This window comes from Dermacentor variabilis, chromosome 5 (assembly GCF_050947875.1).
Source record: "Dermacentor variabilis isolate Ectoservices chromosome 5, ASM5094787v1, whole genome shotgun sequence".
NCBI classification, from domain to species: domain Eukaryota; kingdom Metazoa; phylum Arthropoda; class Arachnida; order Ixodida; family Ixodidae; genus Dermacentor; species Dermacentor variabilis.
The window spans coordinates 55910756-55924604 of NC_134572.1; the positions used below are offsets into that span (position 1 = coordinate 55910756).

Genomic DNA, 13849 nt, shown 5'->3' on the forward strand with positions numbered 1-13849 from the left:
CAGGCAACATTAAAAATGTTTAAAAGTGCTTGCTGAAACGCCTGGTATATATATCAGCCACGAACCCAGGATTTTTTTTTTTTTTCGGGAGGGGGGGGGGGAGGGGCAACCCAAGATAACCTTTCTGTGCAAATGAGGGGGGTACCTTTACTAGTGTAAGTGTGGAGAATGCCTACCGTTCGCCATAAAAACCCGTAATACGGAAAAATAGAAATAAAATAAGGTGTATTTCACAGGTATACGCGTGTGAGATAGATCTCTCCTTTGCTTGACAAACAAAAGACCACATAAAATGAACTCGTGCAGGAAAGAAGCGCAGGAAGAACACTGCCGAGAACAAGTAAACAAGCGAAAGTGTAAAGCAACGATTTCTAGCAGTGTTTCTTTTAATTAGCTCTGGAAGAAATACAGAGAAATATATATTTGCGGAACAATCACAGTTCCTTTGGATCCATCGTTTACTGCTCTACCAAGTAAAGTGCCAAACCTGACTCGTATTGTTATTTGGGAAGTTGCATAACGATGTGTGGCTGCCAGTTCCGTACAATCGCGCAGAGGGCAGGACGCTGAGGTTCTAAACGCATTCCGCCCACCACGAAATGTTAGAAAAACATCCACATAAGCAAAGCAGAGGAGTGGCTACGTAAGGCGGCTGGACTGATAACTGTAGAAGCGTCACTTAAAACACACGGAATCCTTCTCCATTTCTGGTGGTGTTTTTTCTATTTCCTTTTTAAATAAAAGGCTTTTGATCTATAAATATTTTCACGAACAATGGTTAAACTTGTTAATTTTCGCTTTTCATTCCTGTTTGGCTCCAGGCCTCCTTTAGTAGATCGCCTAATTTCTCAACTCCTTGCGACTCTTGTTTCCAGTTGCCAATTTCGCATGAAAAGTGCTATACAATTAGGGCAAATCAAGACGAGGTAACGGCTGACATTCATGTTGCTTATGGTTTTAACGATTATTGCAGGGTTCTATCATGCACGCTGTTTCGCATGATTTTATTTTCCACCTTATCTAACCTATATCACGGGTATGTGGTTCCGAGGATATGCCAGCGTCGCGGCGAGCCGTCAATCGAGGAAATAATGTAGCAAAAGGAAAATTTAAACGCAACTGGCATTACACAGCTTTAGAATAGCGTTTGCCGCCTTGTACGTTAAACGTGATCACCTTTGCGGGACGTTACAATTCGCGTCCTTTAAAGACATTTAGTTTACCGTACGGGAACGCAAACGTAAGGAAGACGTTATAAAACAGGGCACCATCTGGTGCCTCATGCCAAACATATCCAAGCCAAGACAATCCATTACCAATCATCCTGCTGTTGCTATGTCGACGCGCCTCGTTAGGCATACGGGCGCTGGAATCGCTGAACAATCTCAGAAAGTGGACACGCTATGCGCTCATCACTAACGTTTCACGTGAGTTTAGAGGAACAGAAAGCTCATTTCAGTAGTTACTGGCGATCAACACGAGTCAGAGCGCAGCCATCACGAGAATTCACGCTGAAGGGGGAGCCATGGGTGTCGCCATGTTTGCCAACGCTATTTCTTAGCGTACGTAAACATTCGAACGTTAAACTCGCTAAGTAATGTACGTTATCATAGCGCACGTAAACAGCAGAAACCCAATAACGTGCAGAGCATGCGCAGTGATGACAAAGCTATTTCTTTACCTACGTAATGCGTTTACATTTGGTTGCAAACGCTAAACTAAAACTGTCTATTGTCTCAGGCCGCAACTCGTTCCACGAGCATACGGACCAGCTGACTACGGACTGAATCCTTTTCATGGTAAATGGATTAGTCTAAACAAAGAAGGTTGAACTAAAAAAGCAACAGCGATGCGCGTGGCTTTTGCAATAGATGATGGCAACTGAATGCATCTCGAGTTAATTGCGCGGGCACCGAATCGATGAGAAAACTGGCTTTCACACTTCAAGAGATGCCGATAACTACCGCCATACTAAAGGAGTGACAAAAAAATAGCAAAATGTGGACCGCCGAATAGCTGTCAAGTCTCAAGAATGATTTGGCGGCGCTTTAGGAATGTTTATGAGGACTGGTGGCGCGAATAGGAGAGGGGGGGGAGGGAGGGGTCGGCATGCTGCATAGTTTCGGGGCATGCTAATTCTATTTCCGTTCTGCTAATTAAGGGACTGTGCACAGAGCTGATTCACTAGCGGCTTAGTTTTGTGGCTCCTGAACCTCGTAAAATGCGCTGCAGTTCATTAGTGAAGGGAAGCTAATATTACTTCTGAATGGTGTGACGCTAACTACAACACAGCCACCGCGCATATTTCAAAACGTCTGCTGTGGTTGAAAATAGACGTTATCTCGTCGAAGCTGGAACGCTCGGCTCCTTACCCTTTGGCGGACCCTTTGCTCATAGCATTTACGTTGTATATCCCTGCAGCCGTCTTTCACTACTCGTTAGAGCCAATGTAAAGAGCGACACATCGCTCGCAGTGTAGCATTGGATTTTTGCTTGCGTTCTGCCATTCAGAACGCAGCCGTACCTGCGAGTAAAGAACGAAGTCGGCTAAAAGAAAAAGACAGAAATTTATAATGATCGAAAATTGAGCAAGTTGGTAGCGAGTCATGTTACTCGAATGCAGGCGTGGAACACAGACACGAGCAGTAACGAAAAGGACAAAGATGGTTGTGTTATGCTTTTCGTTACCACTGAATTTGAACGTAGTAGTAGTTCCGCGCAAATATAGCTCTATTATGGTTGCTGTTGCGGGCATCCTATTTAAACTGGAACAAAGTAGTGCTCTCCGACTGTCAGTCTTGAATGCGCATGCCTCTGCATCCAGAAATCCCAATAATTTGGCCTACCTTCCCACACGCTAGAGGACGGCTCATAGTCGTGACAGCTGCTGTCCGCAAAAATTACATCTAGCAACCGGTAGTGAATACTCGAGGCTCCTCATAGACATCGACATCCGCAATTTTGGCAGCTTGGCGCTACAGCACAGTTATGGCCTTGCCTCTGGCAAAAGACAGCTGTCACTGCTGGGAGATATTCTCGAAGTCTCCACCTATATAGTGGACATGTCCATTTCGTCTGCTACTAAAGTGCTCATTGGTTGGGGACGCCTGTCTCCTTCTGACGCGTAACTCAGCCCAGCCACTCACATCAGCAGCAGACGAAATGGACATGTCCATTAGGTGGTCACTTACAGAATACCCCTCTGCTCTCGTAAAACATGGAGTGCGAGTCTGGATTTCTCCTTTCAAGTGAGTGCCCGGTACTTCCAGGGTTTCTTTTCGGAAAGCAATGGAAGGCTTCTTCCAAATGATATGAATGGAAAAGTTTTTTTTTCCTTTTATTTTTACGAACAGTCACAACTTTCGCAGCTCGATGTCTGTTCACATGCGCCAGTCAAGAAAGAAATGCATGGAAATATATAACTAAGGACAGCCCCGCCAGCGAGGCAAGAATCTGAGCCGCGCTGCGCATTTGCGCCATTCAATTACCGACAGGGTAAACACACTCTCGTCTTTCTTGCTTCCAAGCTCTGCCAAATATACTTCTTATTATCCTTATCCAATTAAGTCGATGTGCCATCCCGTCTCCACTGCCTGGATGTCTCGGAGATGACGTAAAAGGCTTCCCATACATTTTAGCTCTGCACTGGAGCCGGCGCCGAAGAGTACAGGAAATACGAAAAAGTACAAACAAGCACGCGAGACAGCGGTGACACGGAGAAGTCGAAGTGCCCACTCCCAGTTCGTATGCACGTGTCCCGGGGGATGTGGAAACTTCCTCGCCTTGAGCGTTTATCGGACGGCGAATGTCCGATGTTACCTTCTTGCGTAATGACTTGACTTGTGCGCGTTTTGGATTCCTCTGTTCCTTACAGGGTGGATGCTCGCGGAGTACGAGTATTGAGAGGGTCTTGGCTAATTAGGAATACTTGCTTACCTATTCAAAGGCTTTGACTGACACTATAAGCACAATACATTATCGAATAATGTTTTCCCGGATTCCCTAGTTATACCGCGCCTGAATTCAGTTGCATAAAAAAAAAATCGGGAAACTTAGTTAAGTTCCCTGGCTATTTCGGTGATGCCTTCGCTGATATTATCTGATGAAATAAGATCACTGCAGATTCTCAACAAATTCGCACACCGCTTCGCAGACACGTCGGCTAAATTTACACGAGTGAGAGACTTGTCTAACGTTGTGAGACGGCGTTACGCATAACAATACAAAGGCGAACACAATGTACTTGTAGATGTACATTCTAAAGAAAGCTTGCACAACTTTTAAAAAATTAATTATGGGGTTTTACGCGTCAAAACCGCGATCTGATCATGAGGTACACTGTAATGTGGTACTCTGGAAAATTGCGACCACCTGGGGTTCTTTAACGTGCACATAAATCTAAGTACAGGGATGATTTCGTAACCATCGAAATGTGGCCGCGTCGCCAGGATTTGATCATGCGACCTCGTGCTTAGCAGCCCAACACCGTAGCCACTAAGCAATGACGGCAGGTTGCACAATTCGGAGCCTTGGTTCCAAGAAATAATCGCTATCTTACTACAAGCGCTTCAATTCTTTACCGTTGTGTGTTAGGTACTTTCAGGTCACGAATGGCTTGTGGATATCAGCCTGACAATTTTTTTTTCTATTTCACTGCGAGTAAGACTTGTCTTAAGACATAAGGTAGGCCATGTATGACACGTATGCCGTAAGCGCAGTGTTGTGTATGAAATCAAGCTGTAGTCTTCACAGAAACATTGCGAACGCAGTGTAAAAATTTTAATTATGTTCTAGGGTTTCATGTGCCATAACCACGATATGATTATGAGGCAAGCCATAGTAGGGTGCTCCAGTATAATTTTGACCACAGGGAGTTACTTATTGCGCATCCAATGCACAGTACTCGAGCGTTTTTGATCCACCCGCTTCGGAATGCGGCCGGAGAAGCTGGGATTGAACCCGCGACTACGAGCGCAGCGGCGCAACACCATAGCCACTGGGCTGAGCGCAGGTTGTTAACGAATGTAACTTGATTCAAGATATATGGCGAGGGCTGTTTTAGGACAAAATAGCCCGAAAGCGTGTAATTTTTTGAAGTGCGTAGGTATAAACAACTTTCACTGGAGGTATTTGTTTCCGATAATATCGCAGAATTAGGTCACAGTCCGTCCACTGCATATAAGAGTTAATGAGTCGTAAAAAACAGCAAAACGGCCCTGCAGACGCATTTCACACAGAACAATTTTGTCACTTCATGTGTGATCGCATCGATGGGTGCAGAACTTGCGGCACTCCGTGCTGCACTTGATTTCATAAATCAGGAACCATTAAAACAATGGACAGTCTTTAGTGATTCCAAGGCAGCCCTTCAGTGCATAGAAAGCCCAATGCGCCACAGACCCAATGAACAACTAGCCTCAGAAATTCGACACATATATCATCGCAGCCATAACAAGGGACACAACATAATATTTCAAAGGCTTCCAGGACATTGCAACATCAGCGGGAATGACCACGCCTACGAAGCCACCAGATGTGCACATGAAAATGGCCAACGTGTCTTAATTCCACTTTCGCGAACAGACGCTGCGGCTGGGCTGCGATGGATGTCCCGTGAATGCACTTTGCCCATGTGGGACTCGAACGTTTTCACCATGTGTAATTTGCGTTCGTTGTCTCCGGACATACGGATGCACCTACCACCTGGTTTACTACGACGTGAACAGACCATGCTGTACTATCTGTGGTTAGGCGTTGCATTTACGAACTCATATGCTTTCCTTATTAGAACTCGAAGCTTTAGGTCAGTGCTCCCAAAAAACATCCGCGCTGAAGGTCTTACTCGCGTTATTAAGGTTCCTGCGGTCTACAGGCCTACACGGTATAGTTTAAGAACGCCGCCCCCTATAGTGTACGTGGTTTGTTCGTGCTCCTCTCTTTCTCTCTATTTCCCCCTTCCACTCTCTTTTTCTTTTATCTCCCTTAACTCTTCCTCATGTGCAGGGTAGCCAACCGGAACTACCTGTGGTTAACCTCCCTGCCTTTCTATGCATTCTTTTCTGTCTTTTCACCTTTAGCGCGCCACGTGCTACAATGGCCATATGTTCGCATCAGTTGTCTAGAGTCTCCATTCTGGCAGTGTGCCTATAGACGCCGGCAGCTGGAGGCTCTTTATCTAGCCTGTGCACACTCGCTCAGTTGTGACGTGTTTCTTACCGGTGACTACCAGCTTGAGCACCTTGGTCACCCTCCTGACGGAGTCGTCGTCGGCAAACTCTCGGCACTCCCACAGGCCATCATCTGCTCGCGTCACCTGCGTGATGGTGAGCGCGGCCGTGCCGTCGCGCGAGATGTTCCACTGGCGACGGCTGCCGGCAGCGCCCGAACCCAGATCGAGAACCACTGGGTGGCCATTGCGCATCCACTGCACGCTTCCACCGGGAGTCTCGAGGAAGCACGGGATGCTGAGGCTCTCGCCGGGGTTCACCACCTGCAGCCACCGCGAGGCAAAAAAAAATGCACGTTAAGCATCAACGTATTTACGTATCCCTGCGCGATTATATTTACTGCTTCGCTAGTACGTAGTGCAGTTGCCATAATTATACTTACAGAGGAGACGGTATTGATCACGGAGGAAGTGCGAGTTGACAACGTCATATGAGAAATTTGTAGCCAGAAGACATTTAGGTTCCCGTACCGGAGCCGAAAAGTGTTTGTTCTTACTTTTTGATTCTTGGTGCTTACGCGGTCGGCTGCGTTGTTTTGGTACAACTGCGCCCTTTCCTTATTGATATCAGAGTGATGGGCTGGGACAAGCATCACTTTGTCGCAGTGACTGTCTAACTTCATCGATGGTTGCTCAAAGCTACGGATGTGAGTAAATTTAATTTACCTAATGCATTAGTGTGGTCCGAAACTAAACACGTTAAAGCAAGCACATGATTTATCAAGGTTATAGCAAGTAACTTGTTCTTTAGACGCATTGCGTACAAGTCTCCCATGTCTTATCGCTCTCTTTCTTCCTCCTCCTTCTTCCTCTGGTTAAGCGTCCCGAGTGGATCTTCTGAGGTTCGTTTCTGACTTCTGCTAGCGTCTTAGGATGTCTTTTGCGTCACAGTGTGCATCTCTCCCCTTTAACCCTTTCTCTCCTTCTTCTCACCGTTTAGTACACTTTCGCCATGCCCTAGTGCGCGGTAAACACCTGGAATAAGCCTAGTTAACTTCTGTGCCTTTCCTTTATCGCTTTCTTCTGTATCTCTTAAAGAAAAGTGAAATGTGTTCATTCTTCATTCTTATTTTTTCATTACACTTATTATCACATTTATTGTACAAGTGAGGTCATAAACTATCTAAAGCAGGCGAACACGCAATGAGTTTCAATCACTGACCCCTAGAAGAACATGCTTGCAGTGCGAGCCCACAATATCGCTTGATTGAGTAATGAAAAGCATGTGTTAGAGGCTCTTAGGTATGATTAATACAATGTCTTGAATGCCATTGAAAACAAAGGTTCAAGACGGGGTCTGGATGTAAGACCCCCAACGGTCACGCAGCCTGTCATGTTGACGCAAAGAACGTTTGCCTGGCAGTCTTTCCAAGCTTTAGTAAATACAAAACCCTGCTATAGACACGCTTTCTCTGTGACTGCACGCTCAGAAGCGCGGCTCTTGTCAGCAGGCGTGTATGGTATACGTTGATGTTCGGCCACGCTTAAAAGTCTTCAGTCACTTTGCTTATACGGATGCAGCAAGGCGTAATAAATCTATTATTGCGCCTGTAACCTCTGATTGCAATACTATGCATGAGAAATTTCAGGGTTCAGCTTTGTTCTCTTTACAACCCCTATTCCCCCACCCCAGTGCAGGGTAGCAAACCGGAAACTCTCCTCGGGTTAACCTCCCTGCCTTTCCTTTCTCTCTCGCTCTCTCTCTATCTAGCTTTCTCAGAGTTAGATGTTTTAGGTGGTAATCACTGCGTAACTAAGCTGCAGATTTCCTAAATAATGCGTGTTCTTCTATTTCATAAGAAGTTGTTTTAGTGACATTAATGGTTGATCTATTCTTGATTCCAAGGACATGAGAAAGATTTTAAGGAAAGAGGATACAGCGGAGTGCGAACGTATCTCGCAGCACATTTTGTGTGCGAACATCCCAAAACTCGTGCTAAAACCAGGACTAATAGCAAATTGACTTGTTTTGAACACTCAGCTGCTTTAATAATGCATTCTTAACCTGTGGTCTTTCGTTGATTTGTAAGTCGAACGTTCTGACTGCGTGTCATTCAAGTAATACATGAGAAATATCTTACATGATTCACAAGTGTAATTAAACAGCCACATGCGGATTTGCCTTATTTCGCACAGCATACTTAAAATTGGGGCAGCTGAAAAAAAAGAAATCACCGCCCAAGCACTCCGCACAGATGGTTAACCAGTGAAGCTCAAAAGTGCGGCCCTCATGTTTATCACCGGGTTAATCCCGACATTTCATTAAACGACGGCTTGGTAGACTGCCGGATCCTCGGTACGCAGTTGCGTCTTGCGGTCGGCTGCGCGAGCCTGTTCTTGTGCCCGGGCTGCAGCGTCGGGACGGCGTAGACGAGCTCGTTCCTGTTTGTATGCGCGGCGTTGCTGATAGAAAGCTGGCTGCTCCTCAGGAGTACATATGACACGTGGCCTTCCCATTTCGAAGCCGGAGAGAAACTGCTGTTCGCGCGCTCGGCTGCTACGGAGAGCAACGACGCCACTACTGGCACATCCAATCGCGCGCCTCTCTACTTTTTTGCGCATGAGCATGCACGGGATTGCACCGGAGGAGTTTTCGGCGTACAGGCGACAGACAAACGGACGAATCGGCTAGCCAAATACAGGTTCGTTGTAGTAAATCAACTTGTATATGTTGTTGAAACCTTATCAAAATGTTAAACATAATACATTTTTATGGCATACCATTTTGTATCTTTGTTCTTCGTTTTGTTATATTCTAATATGTTATGAAATCTTAGAATACCTGTAGACACCCGCGAAAAATTTTCACGCACATGAATGGTGCCCATTCGTTAAAATATAATTATCATCTGTAAATAATACATTCTAATGTCTGCTCGCACAGTTTATTTTTATTCGCTTCTTTTTTCGAAGCACCCGCCGTGGTTGCTCAGTGGCTATGGTGTTGGGCGGCTGAGCACGAGGTCGCGGGATCGAATCCCTGCCACGGCGGCCGCATTTCGATGGGAGCGAAATGCTAAAACACCCGTGTACTTATATTTAGGGGCACGTTAAATAATCCGAGGCGGTCGAAATTTCCGGAGTCCTCCACTACGGCGTGCCTCATAATCAGAAAGTGGTTTTGGCACGTAAAACCCCATATTTTTTTTTTTCGAAGCCGAAAGGCGCCTACCTTTTCTGGCGGCTCCCCGTTGTTTGCAGCCGATCCTGCTGAGCCAGGCGCGGCTGCTGCCGCTACCGAGAGGATGGTGCAGACTACAGCTCTCAGCAGGGTTTGTGTAGCTCCTAGTTCTGATGCTGAAAGCAAGAATAATAAAAAAAACATGTTAATATAACCGTAAATCTGCGTATTGATAACGCAGGGTGACATAATGCCTCGGTCAAGCGCACATTACAACCGGTAATCAGACGAAGAAAGGAAAGTTGCGCCCTACTGCTACGTATTTTATAAGAAATGCTCAGCCATGCAGGAGATGCAATTTTATTTCCCTGGCATTGGCTAAGAGAATAGCTGGAGTATATACGCGGCGGCTTGGCGAACACATGGTGCCCCTACAGGTCTCCGCAGTGTCTCTGCCACGCTTGCCTGCCTCTGGTGCCGTGTTAGTGTTCACTCTATTCATGGTCCGCTTGATTGGGGGCCTGGTTCATGCCTTTATCTGTTTGCCTTTGTTTTATGTACTACACGTGACTGATTTCTACTTGGCTGCTAGACACGTGGTAGCAGTTAAGAATGTTTGCACCATGAATGCAGCGCACCCGTGCTCGCGATCGTTGCCTTACCAACGAGCGAAATTCGCGGGAAGCACTACAGATTTTCTTTCAGCAAGTTGGTTGTCCTTAGCCCGTATAATAATCGTGCTCGTGCAAGAAAACCTTGAGGAATCGAGAAGTACACCCGTTGTCGAAACTTTGCATTTTGTTGGCCGCATTACCGAGGTTAATATCGAACCACGTGGCACATAATTTATTGCATCCCAATTCCGTAACCCTTGGAGAAGAAGCACTCTTGTCTACACCTTCTTATATCTTCATAGAACTGGATAAGCAATAGAAGATGCACTACATAGCCGAGAGTCAGGTACGATAACACTCAAATGGTACGTCAGCGCTTGGTATAGGAAGCACATGCTACTACTTCTACAAAGCGCTGAAAAAAACGTGGGCCAGAGGTAAAAAAAACAAAAACAAAGCAAAGACGTGGCTTCAGGACGGGACAGATTAGTGAGCTCGGCTTCCGCCTTCCAAACAGAAGATAAACAGAAGCACTTAATAAAAGTAATCGATAAACAGAAGCGCTTAATAAATGTAATCGATAACTACCTGTCTAAGATGTTTCTGCTTCCTCTCAGAGGTATGGTCTAGTGAAGAAGAGCCCGCAGCTATGCTGCTATTCAAAATTTATACGTTCTCAGACGTCCCTGTGCTTAAAGAAAGCTTCCTCGCAGACCTTACAGCAGCTATTTCTCGCAGCACACCTATGTGCATCAATTCGTGTGAATCAATGTATTTTGCTTGTTTCAGCGAGTGTTCTGGATTCTGTAGGCATTTGAGGATGCCGTCGAGATAAGGCCTTACTATAAATTTTCTGAATGTATCAGTGCACAAAGCACCATGCGATCCTAACAGAACGCCGAAAAACAGTAAAAGAATGGTAGGCGACCCTAATCTTTGACTAAGGTGTCTCTTAGTGGTACTCGCACGTAGGCGTTGGTGTTCTTTAGGTTAAGCGAACGAACGTCTTTCCCCTGGCACGATATGCGGGTGAGCAGCGAGGAAAGGCAAGGAGGAAGCGCAGCCCACACCAGCTGGCGGGGCGTAGTCCCCTAGCAAGGGGTGCACGAAGCGCGCCTTCCCCGGCTGTGACGTCAAAGCATGGAAAGGGCGCAGCTGTTGCGAGCAAGCGAGCAGGGAGCGCCAGGAGAAGAAAAGTGAGAGAGGAAGGAGTGCCGTCACATTTGCTCTGCTAGGCAGATGTTCAGTCTATGCCGGGCAACTGTTTTCTATTAATTAGCCGGTTAAATATCACGTCACCTTCGTGTGCATGACGTCATTACTTCTGCTTTCTACTTAAGGGTTTCCAGGAATTTCGCGAGAGTCATGCTCACGTGGCGGGTGTCTATAAAGTCTACGATTCTGTGCTCCGGTTTACGGTAATCAGTGATTTCTAATTAATTCTAATTATTCCAGAATAATTAGAATAATTATTCTATTTATTCCCGACACTTATGCAGCTCAACCTGTAAATAAACTTGTGCTCTGACATCATATCTATACACATTAGGAAGCCTATTAACCTCGTACTGTGCTGTTTTTTCCTATGTTTCTTTCTAATTTATATTGAACTTCGTCTCCGGTCGTCTCAGAAGGTGAACCGAAAGTGCTGCGCAAGAAAAAAGAGTGCCACTCGATGCTCGTGCCACTAAAAATGACGAGACAGTATTTGTTGTCGCACTCTCCTGCGAAGTCCACTGCATGACGACGAGGACACCACGAATATTACGTACTTTGAAAAGCAAGAGACTGTACGCGCGTGCGTGCAGAAACCGTGGTTATCGTGCAACTGTGGCTCGTTTTCTTTCGCTTCGTCTGCGGCCGTGTCAGGTGCACGTCTGATCCATACCTGCAAAGGCGAAGCGAATCAATATTCCGCCTTCCTGTGCCGGACAAACCATCATCACGCAGTGGCGCCAGTGTGCGGCGTACGAGGGCTCATCGGATAAGCGTGTCGCACTGGATAAGAGCGTGCGCACGCGATCGAAAGTCACGCTTGCCGTCTCGTCGGTGCGGAACAAAGAAAGAAAGGATAAAGGGGGCGACGGAGGGAACATGGCTGGTGATGTGACTCTAACAACGGGATTTGCATATCTCTGCCGCACGCTGTGCCGACTTGTATTGACCCGAAGCTCCGGCTACTATCTTTATCTTCAGCGTTGGGTCAGAAAGCGCGTTTTCGCAGTTGCGCGCAAGTAATGACATGTGTCGCACACCTGCGTCGTTACAGATACATTGCCCTTTGCCTCGTGTTTGTTGCTGTGACAATTTTAGAATAGCGGAGTCTTATAACGCTGTGATGCCCAAAGAGTAGTCTACGTAAAGGAGAGCTTGAACAATTTATACAACTTTACTTTTGCCCATGGACGATAAATTTGTACAAATAAAAACAGTAAAACGTTTGCAAGGATTGACTGACGGGCTACTTGGTTCATTATCCCAGAAAGGGCACCGCTTCATGACGGGACAGCCAGCGCAGTGTCTGTAGTTCCTCCTTTGTGTCCCCTCTTGAAGGGCTGCTCTTTCTGTAGTAAAAGGCTAATCGAGTTTTAACTTATTTAACACGTTAATTAATTATTTGTAATTGATTTGCTGAACTATGAACAACTGAAACCTCTGTGCAGCGTATGAATATGCGCCACTATAAAGTATGCGTTAGATTTCCCGCGTTTGAATGACAATATTCAGGTGCAAAAATAGTCAATTGAATCTGCTTTTGGCATTCGGCGCTAAGAAAAACAGAAAATAGAAACAAATTTCCCTGTCCCTTACGCTCGTAAAGTAGTTGGTGCTGAAGTAAAACTCTTTTTGGTTCAGCAGGCAAGAACAAGGAGCAAACTTTCTATTACAATGAACAAATCGAGTTGGGGCCGGCATGTTCGTGCTGAATGAGTGTTTTTAGCACTTCTTGGGGATATGGGAATAATGGAAGCTGAATCGCGCCTTCCAATAGATTAAGGCCACCATCACTTCTTTCGCGCTTGGGCGTTGTTTAGGTACAGTCATATTTAAAACACAGGGGCTTCCATTGTTCACAAATAATCAGCCATTAGTTCCTGCGTATATGAAAAAAGGAAAGCTGCTTGGTCGAATACATAGACGACATTCCGGCTTGAAAAGCGGACAATATGTTCACGCGCTGCGCCGGTGCCCGGAGCAGTATCTCGCCACACGGCATTGTGCCAGCAGCGTCGATTTGTCCCCTTTTCCCCAAATAAACAGCCATTTTCACGGTAGAAAGGAAAATCGGGGAAAATCACCAGACGGTGCCAACACAATCTTAACCACAGTGTGAACGTCAGTCAGCGTGCGAATTTTATCGTTTCGTTCAGTGGTCCTGCCGCGCGTAATCCACAAATAAATAATTGAAACAAATCACCACTCCTTCCTGTCCGTGAAGATGGTCGAAGAACGAAGCTGGGTTTGTTGCACCGTGTGTTACACAGCGCAAGCCAAACTTCGCAAGCAGTCTAGATTCTAAATCCTTTGTTTCACCAATCTTTCACATCATTTTCGCTTTTGCGTGCTTCGCGTGGTGAGCATGCTTTAGGAGTGTTTTTTTTTTCGGTTCTCCCAGTGTTTTTCTTTTTTCTTCTCGTGAGGCAGACCTTACGACGACGAGCCTGTTCATGAGTCAACTCTCACTCACGCTCGCGGTAGGCAGCTTCTGGTTGAGGAGCACGCGACTTGTGGTCTTCGCATAGTTGTAGCTGGCATGGAATGTGCGGAACCACCAATCCAAAGCTTCGTATATTGGGCGCAAGGCCCTCCACTGGAAATGTGGGCTGTGCCATCGTTTTGATAATTGGTTGGATTGGTTTGACGATTGACGCCTTTGTGTTCCTAATG

At 46.1% G+C, this 13849-nt stretch overlaps 1 protein-coding gene across 1 annotated transcript in view; it reads right to left on the bottom strand.

Annotated features, from left to right (window-relative positions):
* Positions 1 to 13849, bottom strand: part of LOC142581866 (cell adhesion molecule 3-like) — a 99319-nt gene that overhangs the window by 18404 nt on the left and 67066 nt on the right. The window contains exons 3-4 of the mRNA XM_075691311.1: positions 9399 to 9523; positions 6217 to 6490 (exon numbers count right to left, since the gene is read on the bottom strand). Coding sequence (XP_075547426.1) covers positions 6217 to 6490; positions 9399 to 9523 — 399 coding nt within the window. The remainder of the gene's footprint in view (positions 1 to 6216; positions 6491 to 9398; positions 9524 to 13849) is intronic.